The sequence below is a fragment of the Gossypium hirsutum genome, chromosome A13 (assembly GCF_007990345.1).
Source record: "Gossypium hirsutum isolate 1008001.06 chromosome A13, Gossypium_hirsutum_v2.1, whole genome shotgun sequence".
Classification (NCBI taxonomy): Eukaryota; Viridiplantae; Streptophyta; class Magnoliopsida; order Malvales; family Malvaceae; genus Gossypium; species Gossypium hirsutum.
In genome coordinates this window covers 75,877,726-75,896,958 of record NC_053436.1, presented here as the reverse complement: position 1 = coordinate 75,896,958, position 19,233 = coordinate 75,877,726, and the positions used below count along the sequence as shown (strand labels likewise).

Below are 19,233 nucleotides of genomic sequence, written 5' to 3'. Positions count from 1 at the left end.
GTTGTACCTGCATCACCAACAAGTCTATTATCAGCACCAACAATAATCATAGGGGGTTTGTGCTACCTTCTTAATCCTCTGTAGGTTTAGAGGACTATGGATGAGGTTTTAATTTACAAAAGGTATAAAAATAATTTGTAAGCTCCTTCTTTTTCCCTAACAGAATAAGTCCTAACTCATTAGTGGCTTCATGTAGCCGCGGGAACTGCGCAGCCAAAACTAACACAATGTCTGCACCATTGTTACCATCAACTGGCCGCCATCCATTAGGGTTTAGATCTATGAGGCAGTAGTGAAACACATTTCTAACAGTTAACGCCTCCTCCAAATTTAATACAGGACCTCAACGAAGCCTATAGAATTGAGCCCACCCTGCCTTCGTTATAATTTCTTATCTTCACAAGCACACACTCTTACTAGGTGTGGACCATTCAATAAGAAAATCAAAACCAACTCCAAATCTATTCTTTATCGGTATGTATTTACAGTGATTCAGTCGAAGGTTTGAATACCAGTTAGAAACAATTGAGCATCGTGAAAAGTAAAATAAAAACAAGCCCAAAGAACCTCCTCAATTGCAGGCTTTGAGTTAGTATAAATTCTAGAAAACAGAAATCAACAACGCCTCTTCTTGCCGACCATATTCAATGAAGTGGGCCACCACGACCCACCATGAGAAGTCAGATAGCTATCTTGGAATTATTCCATACTTGTCAAGAAGATGACAGAGTGGAATGGAATATGAAAACTTACTTCTAGTACGTGTGAAGGAAGTAAAAAACTTCCATCGGCAGTGTCACTAAGTCGCCTCGACCCTTTAACAATCGAGAATTCATAAGCAAAATTGGGTATTTGAATCCACCGGGCGACCAACTGACAACTCATCTCTTCATGCTTGATGGTGCAAACATACACTTTTGCCTCCACAAGAGCATTTGCTTTACGCGTCGTGAGGGCTCGCTCCCTGAACCATCACGATTACCTTGAATGATACGACTACCTCCTCTCGACCTAATTATCATGCCCAACTAAACTCAAAATAACTACAAAGACAATTTGGAAATTTTAAAAAACTTACCTCTAAATCACGATTATCCTTCTCAAAAATTTCAAATCCAAACAATTCAATATTTAGAGTTAAAATAACCTCCTTTTAAAAAATTTCACACCTTGATGATTCGTTGTCTGAGAATAAAAACATAATCAGCTTTATACATCTGCACCTCTCCTCAAGACGTGGTGAAACGCATGACAATTTAAAAGGAAAAGCGTATGCGATAAGTTTCATTCTCAGATATTCCCCATTTCGCAAAGTCAAGTTTTCAAAAAAGTCAGTTTATAACTATTCTTTGAATTAGATGGGGGACAAATTGTTATCGTGTTCGCTATTATCGACCCGTTATCCGACTTAGACTGACCCATAGCTTACATAGTTTGCATCTTGGGTTCGCATGTGATGAGTTCATATCCTTTCATGAATTTGTATAGGATAAGTTCGCACCGCCATGCAGACAAACTCTACGTAGAGAAAACATATTAATCCTAAAATAAGTTAAGTGTTGAGATATATGGTAACCTATCTACGACGTCCCATCTCATAACCTTACACATCAAAACACTCAACAACCTAATTGTTAGAAATGCCGAACATATACCGTTCTCGTAGCAAAGAGAACATGCATGAAGAAGTTGAGGTAGGAGCTGTTCACGAGAGTGAGCAAATAGCGGAGTATATATGTGCAGTCATTAAATTAAAAAAAAATAAATCTAAAAGCAGTTAATACCCCGCTAATTGTGTTGTTTCCCCATGGGAGTTCAATCTTCTTTTGTACCTAAAAATGATGTTTGAATCCAACTGAACTAATTGATCGTTTGGGAATTGATCCAAACACTAATAAAAAATGTTCAGATCGAGAATTGAAAAAATGGCAATTGAACCGCAAATTGTAAACCGAAAAAACCAATAAAAATTGATCGGACCAGTTTTTTTTAAAAAACTGGACTGCTTCAAGTTGGGCAAGCCGGAAAAAGAAAAGCTAACTCGAGACCCACCCAGGCAACCACCACTCTCGTCCCTCGTCCATTTGGCTTCTCAGCCTCTCTCCACTCTCCAGTTGCCCATCTCCCTCCAGATCTGCTTTTGCGTTCAGTCACCGTCCCTGCTGAAAAATAAAAAATGAGAAAAAAAGATTGAGGCTTTGAGAAGTTGAAAGAGTCAAATGATATAATATTTTAGGATTTCTTGGTTATAGCCTGTGGGCCTAAAATAGATGGCTTACTAATAAATTATAACTTTAAAAGGCTAGCCCAAACTTCAAGCATTTGTTTTTTTAAAAGTATTTTTAATAATAAAATCGATTGAATCAATGTAATCGAAAATGGATGGTTGATGTTATGAAGACATTGGTCTGTAATGTAATCTCTGTTGTCTAAAATGGATATAATAAGTAGTAACAACAGAAGTCATAAAATAAAAGACAGGAAGAGGTGAACAAAAAGGCCGATTATAAAGAGATCAGATCCACCTAGAAATGACCGCCGTACAAAACAAGTCGACAAACACCACGTGGCATTGATTAAGTACCGACACTGTCTTGTTTCAAACGCGGTGTCAGCTCACAAGTCTTCCCAAGACAAGAAAATTTTACTCTTCGAAAGTCTTCTTCTCTTCTCACTCCACTCCCTACACTCAGCAATGGCAGAGATTGGGCAAAAGACTCTGCTTGACTCGGGATGGCTCGCCGCCAGATCCACCGACGTTCAACTCACCGGAACTCAGCTCACCACCACTCATCCCCCAACTAGCCCAACCTCTTCCTGGATGGAAGCTGTCGTTCCTGGAACGTAATAAACCTCCACTTGTGTATATATTTGTTCTGATTTTGTATATTTTGCATATACAGCAGTCCATTTACTTCTAGTTTTGTTTAAATGTAGGCTGAGTTTTGCTGGATTGACTTGACTTTTCTCATGTTTTAATGTGGATAGCAAATGCAAAGATTTGAGTGAGAAAATTGCTAGTTATGCATCACTTAATTTTGAAGGAAAATGAGAGAGTTATAACAACATTAGGATAATAAATCAAATTTCATAATTAGGTTCTGCTTGGTTGTTAGCTTTTTCAACTTTTTTTTTTAAATTAAAAAAAAATTGTAGTTTTGTTGATATAACGCCATAATTGTCGCTCCTTTTTTTAAGGAAGCTAAAGGCAAGTGGCAAAAGAAACAAAAGGAATGATCGTTTTTAGATCAATATGCTTAAAATATTTTCAATCCTTTTAATTATTTATCATTTTTATGGGTTGAAATTTGGACTATAATTGTCGGTCTTCGCTTAATAATTGAATCATTTGATGATTCTACATCTGCTTCTACGATCCTATCAAATGCAAAAATGACCTTGCTCCTTGTCATGAAAAATATTATAGTTGAATTTGGATACAAAGTCAATTGTCTTGAATGGAGCTAGTATGTGAGTTCTCATCTTAATGGTTTGGAACTTGTTCTTGATCGACAGTGTTTTGGCAACTCTAGTAGAGAACAAAGTTGTTGGTGATCCCTTTTACGGTTTGGAGAACGAGACGATCCTTGATATAGCTGATTCTGGAAGGGAGTACTACACATTCTGGTTTTTCACAAAATTCCAGTGTAAGCTGGTATGCAGTGTTTTGACATGAAATCTGTGAGGTTAAATATGAGTTTAAAACACTAAAATTTTTTGTTTTGTTTTGTATACGAGGTAGATGTTTAATTGGTCAGAACTGTGTTCCCTAAATCTTGAAAATGTTATATGCAACTAACAAATGCTCTGTTCTGATTTACTTTATATTTTGCAGTCAGGAAATTTAGATCTGAATTTTCGTGCAATCAATTACTCTGCAGAGTTATACTTAAATGGGCACAAAAGGGTCCTCCCTAAAGGGATGTTTCGAAGACATTCCCTTGAAGTCACTGATATCCTAAATCCTGATGGTTCAAACTTGCTGGCTGTTCTTGTTCACCCTCCGGACCATCCTGGGAGCATTCCCCCTGCGGGTGGGCAAGGTGGGGATCATGAGGTAAGTAACTTTGTTCTAACAAAGTTCATTAATTTGTTTTATCTCTAACAAAATGGTTTGAGGTTAAATTGTAGGCATTTAATAATATGAGCAAAAACTGCGACCTAATTGCTAACACCCTTTCTTGTCATCTTAGATTGGAAAAGATGTTGCCACACAATATGTTGAGGGCTGGGATTGGATAGCTCCAGTGAGGTGAACATATTATAACTTTGAAACTTCAGGGTTTTGTTTTGGTTTTCTTATTCTTGCTGATGTTTGATTTTCTGATGAATAATGCGACTTGTCACAGTGTAGTCTAACCGTATTTCTGTCTCCACTTAATGCCACTGCAAACAAGAAATTTATTCATCCTTCTTTGGTTCTTTGACCAACTTCTCTTGATTTTAGAGCTTTATTTGTGTATTCATGTGATAACAGATGCACTTTGAACATACAAGTGCCTATCGTAATGTGTATGCTAAATCAATTAGGAGTGAGAACACTAATATTCTATTATTAGTTTGGGTAGACCGGTGTTATGAGCTAGAGGCTTAGCATCAGTTAAATGGATATGAAAGACAACAATATGGTTGTCAAAAAAATTTATTTAGAGTGACAATGAGAGGAGCAGCAGGGATCAAACGCGTATAGATACAAATCCAATGATACTTCTCTGAGCTAAATATAGATGATGTTATGAATGGTGATCCTCTGATAAGATTTTTGTTTAGAAGATATATTATAGTGCATATGGCAGGGAGAAAAACAATGCAGTTCTATTAGTATATAGAGGCTAATCAATGTAATTATATTACATTTTCTTTTTGGTATTCTATTTGCAGTTCTATTAGTATATAGAGGCTAATCAATGTAATTATATTACATTTTCTTTTTGGTATTCTATTATCTTGTCATCTATTATTGTATGTCTTAGAAGTTTTTGAACTGTCAGCTAGGATCCAACCTCTGTTTTCTAAAGCTGCAAAACTCGATATCTTAATATCTGACCTCTACTTGTCTCAGGGATCGGAACACTGGTATCTGGGATGAAGTCTCAATATCTGTTACCGGGGTAAGATTTATGTATAAGACTTAAAAACTTCGTTGTACTAGTGTTTATCTTGTATTAGTGTTGAGTATTGAGCATGCGTATTTCTGCACAATGCTCTAAATAATTTTCCTTCTAAGTACCTTTATTTGTAGCACTCAGTTTAGACCTAGATATCAGTTGTTGATGGTGCTTGTGTTTTCACTATCATTATTTTATGATACTTGGTAATTAAATCTAAATGCTGTTTGTTGATGCATTTGCTTTGGATACAGCCGGTGAAAATAATTGATCCACACTTAGTTTCTTCGTTTTTTGACCGTTACACAAGGGTATACTTGCATGCAACAACTGAATTGGAAAACAGAAGTTCTTGGGTTGCTGAATGTTCTTTAAATATCCAAGTGACAACAGAACTTGAAGGAAGTGTTTGCTTAATGGAGCATCTTAAGACTCAGCATGTTTCAATCCCTCCTAGAGCTCGTATTCAGTATACATTTCCTCAGGTCAGTGTTGGTAACTTTCTTATTTATTTTTGAATGTGTTTTGTTGCATCCTTGGTTGCATTGAAGTTAGTTCTTTGTCTTGGATAAGCAGTTGCCTTTGCCCCCTCTATTGTTTATTTGTGTTTGACTTTTTGCATTTTGATATAGAGTAGTGACACATTTGAGAGAATATGGAGCAAGATTTGACCGAATTGGATCTCATTGAGAAATTTTAACCGCCCCTTTTATTTTCATTAAGTAAATATATTAATTATTTAGAGGAAACTAAATGATAATTCCTCTGCAACAGCATCCTTTCTTTCTTTGCAACCTGAAATTGGATACCCACGGTTATGGTTCAAAGCATCCGTTCTTTTGCAAGTTGCTATTAAAATTTACTTGCAACACTACTTGAAAATGCTTATGCTGTATATTGCAGCTTTTCTTCTACAAGCCCAACTTATGGTGGCCAAATGGAATGGGAAAGCAGTCTCTGTATAATGTCAGTATTACTGTTGATGTGAAGGGACACGGAGAGTCTGATTCTTGGGGCCAACTATTTGGTTTTCGCAAAATTGAATCTCATATAGACAGTGCTACTGGAGGAAGGTATACTTCAGGAATCAACTTTGACTATTATTAAAAAATTGCATTTAGAAATTCTATCTGTTTCATTACTGCCATCTTTTGACAGGTTGTTCAAGGTGAATGGACAGCCTATTTTTATCCGCGGTGGTAACTGGATATTGTCTGATTGCTTGCTTCGGCTTTCTAAGGAGCGTTATAAAACAGACATAAAATTTCATGCAGATATGAATCTGAACATGATTCGTTGTTGGGGTGGTGGGTTGGCCGAGAGGCCAGAATTTTATCATTATTGTGATGTTTATGGTTTGCTGGTAAAACTCTGTTCTCTGTCTCTCTTTATATATACATGTGTTTCTGCTCATTTTTTGGAAGCAAGTACTATCATCGGCCTAATTTAGTGCTTACAAATTTTCCTTAGAGAGAAAACAAAATTTGTTGGTCGAAAAGAAGGATGATTCTCAAGCATGTATAGGGTTGTGAAGGTTATAAAGAATTAGGAACCATTTGGAAGGATGATCTGCTGTTTTACGAATTTAAAAATCCTTCTGAAAGGAAGTGAAACTAGTTTGGGGCAGCAGGTTTAATTAATGTGCCTGATTAACCTGGAAGTAACCAATTTATAATATTTGTAGGTATGGCAGGAGTTTTGGATTACTGGTGATGTTGATGGTAGAGGTGTCCCAGTATCAAATCCAAATGGCCCACTTGACCATGATCTTTTCATGCTATGTGCCAGAGATACTGTCAAGCTTTTAAGGAATCACCCTAGTCTTGGTCTCTGGGTTGGTGGAAACGAACAGGTTCCACCGGCTGATATCAACACGTCTCTCAAGAATGACCTGAAACTGCATCCATTTTTCGAGAGCCAGAGTGAAAATATAACGTCTGTGGAAGGGTTGTCCACAGCATACAAGGATCCTAGTCAATATCTGGATGGCACACGTGTTTATATCCAAGGATCCATGTGGGATGGCTTTGCTAATGGAAAGGGAGGCTTTACTGATGGCCCTTATGAAATCCAGAATCCCGAAGACCCTTTTAAGGATAACTTTTACAAATATGGTTTCAACCCTGAGGTTGGTTCTGTAGGAATTCCAGTTGCAGCTACCATCAGAGCAACCATGCCTCGTGAAGGTTGGCAAATTCCATTGTTTAAGAAGCTTCCCAATGGTTACACTGAAGAAGTTCCAAATCCTATTTGGCAATACCACAAATATCTTCCTTACTCGAAACCCGGGAAGGTTCATGACCAGATTGAACTGTATGGAACCCCAAAGGATCTGGATGATTTTTGCTTGAAGGTATTACACGAAAATCTTTTCCTTTAATTGGGAATGCATTTGCGTTCTCTTTGATTTTAACGCTAACTTCCTTACATAATCATCTCAGGCTCAACTTGTTAATTACATTCAGTATAGAGCTTTATTAGAGGGTTGGACGTCCCGTATGTGGAGCAAATACACTGGAGTTTTGATTTGGAAGACGCAGAACCCATGGACAGGTCTTCGTGGTCAATTTTATGATCACCTCTTAGACCAGACAGCTGGTTTTTTTGGTTGTCGCTGTGCTGCGGAACCAATCCATGTCCAGCTCAATCTTGCTACATATTTTATAGAGGTAAAGTGCTGGGAAGTAAATGCTACAAATTGGTATGGTTGTATTTATTAGTGCAATCAGCGATTCAACAGAAAGTTCTGCTTTTCCTCCATTTTCATGAACAGGTTGTCAATACTACTGCAGAGGAATTGTCAAATGTCGCTATAGAAGCATCAGTGTGGGATCTTGAAGGAGCTTGTCCGTATTACAAAGTTTTTGATAAGCTTTCCTTGCCACCGAAGAAAGTAGTTTCCATTAGTGAGATGAAGTATCCAAAGTCAAAAAACCCGAAGCCAGTGTTCTTTCTCCTTCTCAAACTCTACCACGTTTCAAATTACAGCATTGTATCCCGAAACTTTTACTGGTTACATGTTTCTGGTGGAGATTACAAGCTGCTGGAACCATACAGGAACAAGAGAATACCTCTTAAGATAACATCAAAGACATTCATCAAAGGCTCCTCGTATGAAGTCGAAATGAAGGTGCTAAACAAATCGAAGAAACCTGATCCCAAAACTTTAACCTACAAGAACAATTTTGCTGTCAGAAACGATGATTCAGATTTTGATATGACTTCACTCGAACCTATACCAGACACCAGAGCTGATCTGAAACAGCCAACGGGTTTGTTTCAGAGACTATATAGACAATTTTCAAGAGAAAGTGATGGTTTAAGAGTTGCAGAGATAAATGGAAGTGATGGAGGAGTTGCTTTCTTCCTTAATTTCTCGGTTCATGGTGCAAAGATGGAACATGAAGAAGGAGAAGACAGTCGAATACTTCCGGTTCATTACTCGGATAACTATTTTTCATTAGTACCAGGTGAAGAGATGTCAATTAAGATATCATTCAAGGTCCCTCCAGGTGTGTCTCCAAGAGTAACACTTAGAGGCTGGAATTACCATCATGGAGTGCACACTGTTCTTTAACTTGATTGAATGATTCTGATTACTCGGTATCTCATATTTGGTGAAAGAAACCCATTTCCGATTTGGTATATCAAAAATTATTTTTCAAGTTGTGTTATTTTTCGCATTTATTTCATATTGATGCACTAATCTCTGTATTATTCTACAGCATTTAAATATGATTACACAAATCTGGAGTTTATTATGATATTTCCATATTTTTTTACATTTTTTTAATTATATATTTTGATCTTTTTGAAATTTTTTTTAAATTTTCATCTTTTTTTTTTTGGATTTGGCCATGTAAAATTTTAATATAATATAATTTTATTTTCATTAAAAAAATTACTTGCCATGTCGTCATTTTTATTGACGTGGCATCCTAATCAGTGAAAAATGTCACGCACAGTCAGCAAACATTTTTGACCGTTAATGATTTAACGGTTTCCACCCAAAAATTATCTATTTGAATAAATTTACAAAAGAAAGGGTGTAATCCAAAAACAATTAGGGTGAAATTAAAAAGAAGAGAAAACGTTGAGGATAAAATTTGGAATTAAGCCGAAAAAAAGTACCAATCATTTAAGGCAAAGCCCAATTTGTGCCCATTGCGTTGCTTCTCTCCCAACGCAGAATGAAACAGATAGTAGTAACATATTTCTATCGTTGACCAGTTTCAATTTTAATGGATGAAATCCCAATGGATTTTCACATCACTAATTCCCCAAATTCCTTCATGTTTCTCTTCTATCCTCTCCCCATTCAAAACCCCAAAACTCTACCAATTCCCATCTTCAAATCTCCCCAAACTTGTTCTCAACCATTTGGACTTAAGCCTCCTTTTATCCCTCTCTGGGAAACAAGGATTCTTCCTTCTGGGTTCCTCTATCCACGCTTCCTTCGTCAAAAACCCTGAAAATCTTTACCCAATTGAAGATTTTAAGGATTCCAATAATGCTATTGTTGTTTGGAATTCTCTCCTCGGAATGTACTCAAGATGTGGCACTTTAACTGATTTGACCAAGCTGTTTGATGAAATGCCAATCAGAGATACCATTTCGTGGAACACGATGGTGTCTGGGTTTTTAAGGAATGGGAAGTTTGATGAGGGCTTCTCATACTTCAAACAAATGAGAAAATCTGGTATTTGTTGGTTTGATCAAGCGACTTTGACTACTATTTTATCAGCTTGCGACAGAGTAGAGTTTTATCATGTCGTTAAGATGATGCATGGATTAGTATTTTCGAACGGGTATGAAAAAGAAATTAGTGTAGGGAATTCTTTGATTACTTCATATTTTAGATGTGGATGTTTGAGTTCGGGGAGGCAGGTTTTTGATGAGATGTTTGAAAGGAATGTTATTACTTGGACAGCTATGATCTCCGGCTTGGTGCAAAATGAACTGTATGAAAAAAGCTTGGAATTGTTTAATCAAATGCGTTCGGGGCCTGTGTGTCCAAATTCTTTAACTTATTTAAGCTCATTGATGGCATGTTCTGGTTTGCAAGCACTAACGGGAGGGCGTCAAATTCATAGTCTTTTATGGAAGTTAGGGATCCAGTCCGAAGTCTGCATCGAGAGTTCACTAATGGACATGTATTCTAAATGTGGGCAAGTGACTGATGCATGGAAAATTTTTGAATCTGCACAAGATCTTGATGAGGTTTCGATGACGGTAATCCTTATGGGTTTGGCACAAAATGGGTTCGAGGAAGAAGCTAAAAGGTTTTTTATGAAAATGTTCGAGTCAGGTATTGAGATTGATCCTAATATGTTGTCAGCAGTTTTAGGGGTATTCAGTGAGGATACTTCATTGAGTTTGGGTAAGCAGATTCATTCATTAAGCATTAAAAGAAATTTTGGTTTCAACTCTTATGTTAATAATGGGCTTATCAACATGTATTCCAAATGTGGAGATTTAGAGGAGTCAGCCAAAGTCTTCAGTCGAATGTCTCAAAGGAACTCAATTTCGTGGAACTCTATGATTGCAGCTTTTGCTCGTCATGGGGATGGCTGTAGAGCACTACAATTATACGAGGAAATGAGATCAGATGGAATAGCACCAACCGACGTTACATTCCTCTCTTTGCTTCATGCTTGTAGCCATGTGGGCTTAGTCGAAAAGGGTATGGAACTCTTGAAGTCGATGACTGATGTTTATGGAATTATTCCCAGGGCAGAACACTATGCTTGTGTTGTTGACATGTTAGGCCGGGCAGGGCTCCTCAATGAAGCTAAGACATTCATTCAGGGATTGCCTGTTAAAGCTGACGTGCTTGTTTGGCAAGCATTGCTTGGTACCTGTAGCATTCGTGGTGATTCTAAAATAGGGAAATATGCAGCTAATCAGCTGATTTTGGAAACACCTGAAAGCCCAGTGCCATATGTATCAATGGCAAACATATATTCTTCTCGAGGAAAGTGGAAAGAACGAGCAAGGACCATTAAGAGAATGAAGGAAATCGGGGTGTCGAAAGAAATTGGTATAAGTTGGATAGAGACTGAAAAGAAAGTCCACAGCTTTGTTGTGCAAGATAGAATGCATCCACAAGCAGAGCTTATGTATGGGATTCTGGAAGAGCTATTGAAACTCATGTTGGAAGAAGGCTATGTACCAGGGAATGTTACTCCGACTGAGTGTCAGACATAGGTATATGTCCGACACGATATATTCAAAATTTCCAAGATTTATATATATTTGGAGGGAACTTGGAGGATATGTCCAAATATGCATTGGATATAGATGCCGGACACGGGTACTTCAATAGAAATGAAGTCAGAGCAACTCAGGTTCCAGGTTAGATGTTTATTCTCTGTTATTTTCCATTAATAGGGAAACCTGTTGAATACCATATGTTCTGAACTTTTTGGATGTTTTATCTCCAATTTGGTCTTGAATAACTCTTGAGTATACCTTTATTGGTTTTATAGAAAAGAAAGCTTTAAAATGATTGTTAGTGAATTCTTTTGGTCATGATCGTCTTTGATCTATCAGAATTGCTTGAAGCGAACTGTTTAAACATAAAACATTTCAGAAATTACGTTCACTGTAACTTCAATTGCTTGAAGTGAACATGCCCGTGTTGGATACATACCTATATCTGACATTCACATACAAATGCGACTAACGTAGGGCAAAACAACTGTGTAAACATAAACTGGAGACTAAAAATATAAAAAAGAAATAGCGTAGAGATTGATGGGGGATTAAGTATTATATTTTATTGTATTGAAAGAATTCTATAACTTCTTTTACAGAGGTTTGTGGCATAAGTTGAATCCTTGTTCCACACTTTCAAAATCTTACATAAAATCTATAAAAAAAAACACCAAATACATACTATTTTGCATTAGAAAGAAAAAATAAAGACATAAATTCTTCTGATTTTCCCTTCAAGAATTTGGCACTTACCCTTTCTCAAGCACCAAGATTGTACTGTCGAGGATCTGTTACACCAATCTTCCAATGTTCATCAGGTTGTTTAAGGCTCCTAGCTATCCATCTCCACTTCTTTAATCTCCAATTCATGTGCTCTGTTAGGCCACAATATGGTTGCAGTGTCTCAGGCATTTCATCATACACTTGCCACCATTTCTCATGAGCTTTATCACTTGCAAACCTCTGCATTCCTTCCTTATCCCAATTACAATCATAATCCCTGTAACACATCCATGGCTTCAACCCCAGAAAATGTAGGACCGAAATCTCATCCAGGATCTTTTCCTGACGCCGGCCTTCTTCCCCTTCGAAATCCTTGAGGAAATTCACCTGAAAAGGCAACCTATGCCACCATATAAAGACTTCATTCAACCACCCTTGATAACTGCCATTGTATGAATCCATTTCCAAAACTTTAACCATCAAATCTTCAAACATACACAATGATGGCTCTATCACCATCACCCCATAATTAAACAAGGTTTTATCATTTGGAGCAGCTGATAGTTGAGGAAAAACGAATAGCCAATCAATGTTGTTGAAAACTAGAACATCTGCATCAATGAAAACAACTTTATCATACCAAGTTAGCATCCATATTCTAAGAGGACTAAAATTCCATTCATTGAATGAATCTTTGTCAGCAAAGGGGCTTCGGATTCCATTGATTAGCCGGGTGTCCCAACCAGCAGCTTTTAAACCCACTAAGGATTCGGGGGTGATATTTTCATCATGAAGAAGAATTAAATCTCGGGTCGAATTGGTTCGGATTATGCTTTGAGCCAAAGCAACGGCACCACAAACATAATCTTCGGATGTGTGAAGAACTGTTGCATAGGCTTCCTTTTGCTGGAACGCACTGTATTTTAGCATTTTTAGCCTTTCATGATCTGCTGAATGGTATCTCCATGCTTCTTTACCTGAATATCACCAAATAAAATTTTCAAAACATATTTGTTACATCAAGTTTGAATTCCAATTTTGTTGTTTTTAACTCTACAAGCTGGGATGACAAATATCTTATAGGGTTAAAATATTAAGAATTAATTAATTGCACCAGACATACCCAATCTATGACTTTCATTCTAAATTGGTATTCAAACTTTAAAACATTCTAATTACATCATCAAATTATTGATGTTATACTCATAAGGTCCCTCCATTACTAAAATTGTTAAATCGACCATTAAATGAGATATCGGATTTTATGGCATAATTTAAAATGAAAATTTTAAAGAAAAAGTTGTAAAAATGGATGCTGTAGAAATCTTTTTTCTTTAATTTTTTCATTTTAAATTATGTCATAATAAGATTTTACACGCTATTTAATGGTTAAATTAACTGTTTCAATAATAGAAGGATATGATTGATATTAAATCGCTTTAAAACGTTTTAAAGTTTAGAGATCAATTTAGAATGAGGACCATAGTTTAAGAATGTCTGGTGTAATTAACTCAAAATATAAATATATGAAAGAAATGAGATACATGACAACTTAATAAAGGAAGATCTCAAAATTAATAAAATTTTTTGAAGTATAACAATTAATTTAAATTCCACATAAAAAAAGGTACTTTTTTCACAATTTAACATCATCTCACTATAAAATAAAAAAAAATTAAAATTCAAAATATCATTATTAAAATTATTCTTATTTTATAACTTATGGAATTCCAATAGGATAATGTTTTCTAAAAAGAATTATTTATCCAAACATGAACAAATTAAAAGGAGATATAAATAGTCAAATTCTATATTTAAATTTCATTTTAAAGAAGTTATTTTTTTAAATTTTCTCATAATTTTATTTCATTTAATACTAAGGATGATAATAGAATAAGGCGGGAGTAGGTGTTACTAAATCTACTACTACTCTACAGTTGACATGTTTTGCTTTATCATTTAACTCACTTTATTATAGATGTATAATTTTAAAAATTACTATTATCTTCATGAATGGTGGATGCATTCAATCACAGCCTCCATCGTTTTGTTTAAATTTAATTTTTGTTATTTATTTTTAACCTTTTTAAAGGTAAATAAATATTTAAACATAAGTTTTAAAATAAATTAAACATAAAACATATGGATTTTTCTATAACAAAGATAATATGATAATTTCATATAATGGAGTGGGGTGAAAATTACCATTACTGTTTCATACCTATAGACAGTAAAGCAAAATCCATCCCACTTGGCTCTTTTTCTAGGCTCGGGCCTAGCCCGAAATATAAGTTTAAAAATTTGTCTAAGCCCGACCAGAAATAAAATTGTTAAACCTGAGCCCAGCCCCGCCCTGCCCATATTAAAATTTTTTTAGCTTATTTCATTAAATAAAAAAAATTTAAAATATAACAAATCAAATACATTTTAAAACATAAAAACAAATATAAAAACAAGAAATAAATAAAAAATGAGACTAAAACAATTCTTAAAACAATTCACAATTTGAAAATATAATAAAAAGTGGTTATATTAAAATTAAAAATAAAATGTAAATATGATTAAAAATAAAAAAAATATATATTTAGTATATAATTAGGGTTGGGCCTGGGCTAAAAAAGTTTTACTCGAGGCCCGACCAGTTTTCTAAACGGGGCCTTGTTTTTTTGCCCCAACGCATATTTTGAACCTATATTTTTACCCAAACTCTCTCATTTTTTAGGAGGGCCTTCGGGCTGGGCCAGGTGGCCGGGACCATACACACCTCTAGCCCGCATCAAAGTAAAAAAAAATCCATCCACTTTCCAAAAAAAACTCCAATCAAAGTGAATTTACTCGAAATCTATCGAGTGATTCAAATTTTGCCACTTAAACTTTTTTTTCCATAAAAAAACCTTAAACTTCAAAATGTCATTTTTTGATTACAATATATATAATTTTTATTGCTAATAATTATTTATAAATTTTTACAAATATATTTTTATATTATTTATTTTTTACATTATTATTTTTTAATAAAATTTTGAACTCCTGAAATTCCAGAAACTTAAAATTTTCCAGGATGATTATTTATCTAGAAAATCTAATTACAATTACTAATATTTTGAACTGAAAAAATTAATGTTGGAATTTGTTGAATGATCAAATTTATGCAAATATATATATATTTGTGTGTTGGTTACATTAATTAATTTACAAGGAAGGAAACTTAAACCCATTAATTTATGAGTTTATTTACCAAATGCTTAAATAAATTAATTATCATTTTATTAAAAAAATATATTTAATGCATTAATTTTACTGAATTAAAAAAAAATGCACTACATTTTCTTTAAAAAAATAGTTATTATCATTTCCTTCTAGAATTGCCACTCTTAAACAAAAATTCAAAATTTTCAATAAAAAACAGTAATTTGAAATTTATAGTTTTGATTGATATAAGCATTATTGTTAATGTAGGTAGATGTAAGCGCTGAAACGCATTATTTTTTATTTATGAATTAAGGAGGCACTATAAGTAATTTTTATAATTAGATTATTAAAAAAAATCTACTTACCAGTAATGTCATGAATACCTTCCAAAAAAAAAAGAGAAAAGAAAAGAGTTTGTGTGTTTATTTTTGTAAAACTTGTAAGCCTCCCTCCAAATCATTGAATTAAATTATTCAAAATTTAAACATTATTTTGTTTCAGGCCCTCTCAAGAAGTGTATGTGAAAATCAGACCGGACTGAATTGAAAATATTGGAAAATTTCAAAAGTTGAAAAAGGGAAAAGAAAAAAACAGTAAAATACCAGTTTCACCGTATGGCTGTGCAAGTTGGCAGGAGCCTGGAGGCATAAGCATGGTTTGTTTAAGCCTCCTTAGCTCAGGCTTATACACCCTATGATCCTCCACTTTCCTCAACAGATCTTCGCATCTGAATATCTCCTGCATCGGCCCACAGCTCCCCACAAAGACTGCGTACACCGCCCGTTTTACCTCCGGCGTCACCCACCCACTCTCTACCAATATATTCGCCACCACCAAATTCACTTGAAGCATAAACACATCCCTCATCCCGCTTTTCCCGCTCCACCCTTTGCAAGGCAGCTTCGCCACCACCACGTCCAGATCCTGGTACTTCTCCAGGGCTGGCATCGGAATCTCCGGACAATTCTGCTGGTTTTCATCGATCCGGAAGGGGAAAAAATCCTCCCATTTTCTCTTCTTGGAAACACGATCGAAGCGAACGTGGACGGTGCTAACAACTGAACCGGGTAGCTGATATTGGATTTCTTCATTGGAATTGATATTAACTAAACCGATTTTAATCTCCTTCTTACTATTAATCTCTTCTTGAAGAAGATCGAGGTTTCTGAAGCGTTGGTTGGAGGGAGGCGGATTGTGTTTAAAAGCATCGATGATGTTGTAATTTGATCTGGAAAATAAAACGAAAATGATCAAGGATAAAGAGAGAAGTGTTATTGAGAGAGTGAAGGATTTTTGGTTGCAATGGAAGGATTTGGAAGCCATTTTTGGAGTATTGATTCAATTTCTTAGAACGTTGAATGGGAAGAACCGAAGAAGAGAGTTTGAAGGGAAATATAACACGTGCATGGTTGTATTTACGTGGCTGTTCATTTTTATTTAAAACCTTACCTGCTTTCTCATTTTTACTTACTTTGGAAATATTTTTATGGTTTATAAATTTGTTGCCAAATACATTCATGCCATTTTTGTCCGTTTAGATTTTGGGGATTTTACGAATTTAGTTTTATGTTTCCACGTTTTTATTCATCATTTCATTGTAATTGCATTTAAATTTATTTACGATTTTATTTTTATCAGCTGTAGTTAAAGCCACATTCTTCTCCCATTCTCAAAATGGAGAATTTAAATTTTACTATTATTTATATATATTTTCTACTTCCCATCATTTTTTATTTGATTTAACATGTCTACACTACATAATAAAACTCTCTTTTAACACCTCTTATTATACACATTTATTATTTCATTTGTTTGTACAACACAAATTAATTGAATTAAAATATAAATTATTAGGGTAGTAATTATATTATCTTGTAATTACAAAAAAAAATTATAATTTTAATTAATAGAGTATAGTTACATCATAATTCCACATATCATGTTTGATAGTACGAAATTATAATTACATCATTTATATTTTTGAAAATTTATCAATACAATAATTTTTTTTAAACAAGTAACAATAATCAAAACCAAATCATTATATAAAATATATTAATCCAATAAAGTAGTTTTTAATCATCATATAAAATAAACATTTCTTTTTATTTTTTTATATATTATAAAAACAATATTATTAATTTTCTCTTAATTCTAAACTTTAAAAAATATATAAATACATAAATAATTTAATATATATATAAATAAAAATATGGTTTTTCACAATGGAGCACAATGATCCGGTGTATAGTTGGCAATGGAGTTCCAGAAATAGCAGCTGAAGTAGTAAAAATGGCAACTCCTTTGAAAGGTTGTTGACACTGTCTTTGATGTGATAAGGTTTTTGACTAAAAAACGCGATGGGGTGGTCATCTTGAGATAGAACGGCGCCAATGCCTATACCCGACGCATCCGTTTCCAAAGTGAAGGGCTTAGAAAAATACGGAAGCTGGAGTACGGGGGCTGAGGCCAACAATTTTTGCAATTTGGAGAAAGCCAAGCCTGCTGCAGATGTCCAAACAAAAGCATCCTTTTTAACTAGATCCGTCAATAGGCCCGCTATGGTTGCATAATGTTGGATAAAACGTCGGTAATATCTAGCCAGACCCAAGAAAGCGCGCACGTATTTAACTATTGTGGGAGTGGGCCAGCTGACAATTACTTTAATTTTGTCTGGGTTGACCACAACACCCTAGGCTGAAATAATATGGCCCAAGTAGTGTTTTGTCCAAATAAGCATTTGGACTGTTTACTACCGATTGGTGAGAACGCAAGAGCTGCAAAACCTGTCAAAGATGGTCCAGATGCAGGGCCCAAATTGCACTGTATATCAATATGTCGTCGAAGAAGGCAAGAACAAATTGTCGAAGAAATGGTCGGAAAACCTCATTCATCAGTGCTTGAAAGGTAAAGGGTGCGTTTTTAAGACCAAACGACATTACCAAGAATTCGTAATGCCTGTCGTGAGTTCAAAAAGCCATTTTAAATTCATCACTAGCACGAATTCGGATTTGATGGTATTCGGCTAAAAGTTCCAAGTTGGAAAAATATCGAGCTATATGTAATTCGTCAAATAATTCATATATTGATGGAATAGGAAAACGGTCACGAATCATAACAGCGTTGAGAGCATGGTAGTCCACACAAAAACGCCAAGTACTGTCTTTTTTGTGAATTAAAATAACTGAAGATGAAAAGGATTGGTGCTAGGTCTGATAATCCTATCGTTGAACATTTCTATAACCAGTTTTTCTATCTTTCTTTTTTTTTAAAGTGAGAATATCTATAGGAACGTACCTGAACCGGATTTGTGTTGGGTAGTAAGTGAATTGCGTGGTCACGGTTCCGAGATGGTGGCAGACCTTGGAGTTTAGTGAAAATATCCGAGAAGTCTTTTAGAATAGAAGCAATATCGGTTGGATAGGAAGAAACTGACCCGTTGGAGGTGGGTATCACTTCTAACCGATAAAATTCAGCAATGGCCTGTGTTGAAGACAATCGGCGCAAGGCATTGTACTGGATAGATTGAGCCACAGGGAATCGATCTCTTTACCAACACATTTTGTGACCTTTATACGGAAACTGGAAAATCGAAGTTGCATAATTTGTAATCAGTGGTCCTAAAGTAGCTAACCACTCAATGCCTAAGACTATATCACACCCTTGTAACGGCAAAACATAAAAATCCACAGAAATTTCTTGGCCTTGAACGATGAGTGGCACATTTTGATTGATGCTAGAACAAATCAGATGATCGCCATTTCCAACCAATACAGAAAATTGAGCAGTTGTTTCAATCAGAAGTCAGAGATAAGTGTTAACATTAATGGGAGACAACATTAATGGCAAACAATACAAAGTGGTGCAAGTTTAGCACCCTAAAGTTGACTTTGAAAAAGTGGCATGAGATAATTTTTTTTTGGTCCTTGAGATAATGGGCTATTTATTGTTTGGTCCTTAAACCTCAACTATAAATAGGCCTTCTCATTTCTCA

At 35.1% G+C, this 19,233-nt stretch overlaps 3 protein-coding genes across 7 annotated transcripts; 2 read left to right on the top strand and 1 right to left on the bottom strand.

The window, feature by feature from the left end:
* Positions 1–2,385: 2,385 nt before the first annotated feature.
* Positions 2,386–8,890, top strand: LOC107893587 (mannosylglycoprotein endo-beta-mannosidase). 4 transcript variants are annotated; one of them, XM_016818617.2, is made up of 11 exons: positions 2,386–2,844; positions 3,517–3,655; positions 3,836–4,057; positions 4,194–4,252; positions 5,063–5,111; positions 5,363–5,593; positions 6,012–6,181; positions 6,267–6,471; positions 6,793–7,461; positions 7,550–7,777; positions 7,882–8,890. In XM_016818617.2, the coding sequence occupies exons 1-11, from the start codon at positions 2,696–2,698 to the stop codon at positions 8,683–8,685; spliced, it is 2,925 nt and encodes a 974-aa protein (XP_016674106.1). In that variant the 5' UTR covers positions 2,386–2,695; the 3' UTR covers positions 8,686–8,890. The 4 variants fall into 4 exon arrangements, with proteins under 4 accessions (XP_016674106.1, XP_016674108.1, XP_016674109.1 ...); XM_016818619.2 differs by lacking the exon at positions 2,386–2,844 and having other exon boundaries at positions 3,511–3,647; XM_016818620.2 differs by lacking the exon at positions 2,386–2,844 and having other exon boundaries at positions 3,517–3,647; positions 3,882–4,057.
* A 369-nt stretch (positions 8,891–9,259) lies between these two features.
* Positions 9,260–13,166, top strand: LOC107893588 (pentatricopeptide repeat-containing protein At3g05340). 2 transcript variants are annotated; one of them, XR_005907544.1, is made up of 2 exons: positions 9,272–11,462; positions 12,749–13,166. XR_005907544.1 is itself a non-coding variant. In XM_041085019.1 (1 exon), the coding sequence occupies exon 1, from the start codon at positions 9,354–9,356 to the stop codon at positions 11,313–11,315; it is 1,962 nt and encodes a 653-aa protein (XP_040940953.1). In that variant the 5' UTR covers positions 9,260–9,353; the 3' UTR covers positions 11,316–11,627. The 2 variants fall into 2 exon arrangements, 1 of the variants encoding a protein (XP_040940953.1); XM_041085019.1 differs by lacking the exon at positions 12,749–13,166 and having other exon boundaries at positions 9,260–11,627.
* On the bottom strand, positions 11,719–16,670 carry LOC107894493 (putative UDP-glucuronate:xylan alpha-glucuronosyltransferase 4). Its single transcript, XM_016819763.2, has 2 exons — positions 15,842–16,670; positions 11,719–13,024 (listed from the first exon to the last, which is right to left on the bottom strand). Exons 1-2 carry the CDS (start codon positions 16,560–16,562, stop codon positions 12,084–12,086), a joined length of 1,662 nt encoding a protein of 553 aa, XP_016675252.1. The 5' UTR covers positions 16,563–16,670; the 3' UTR covers positions 11,719–12,083.
* Between the last annotated feature and the right edge of the window lie 2,563 nt (positions 16,671–19,233).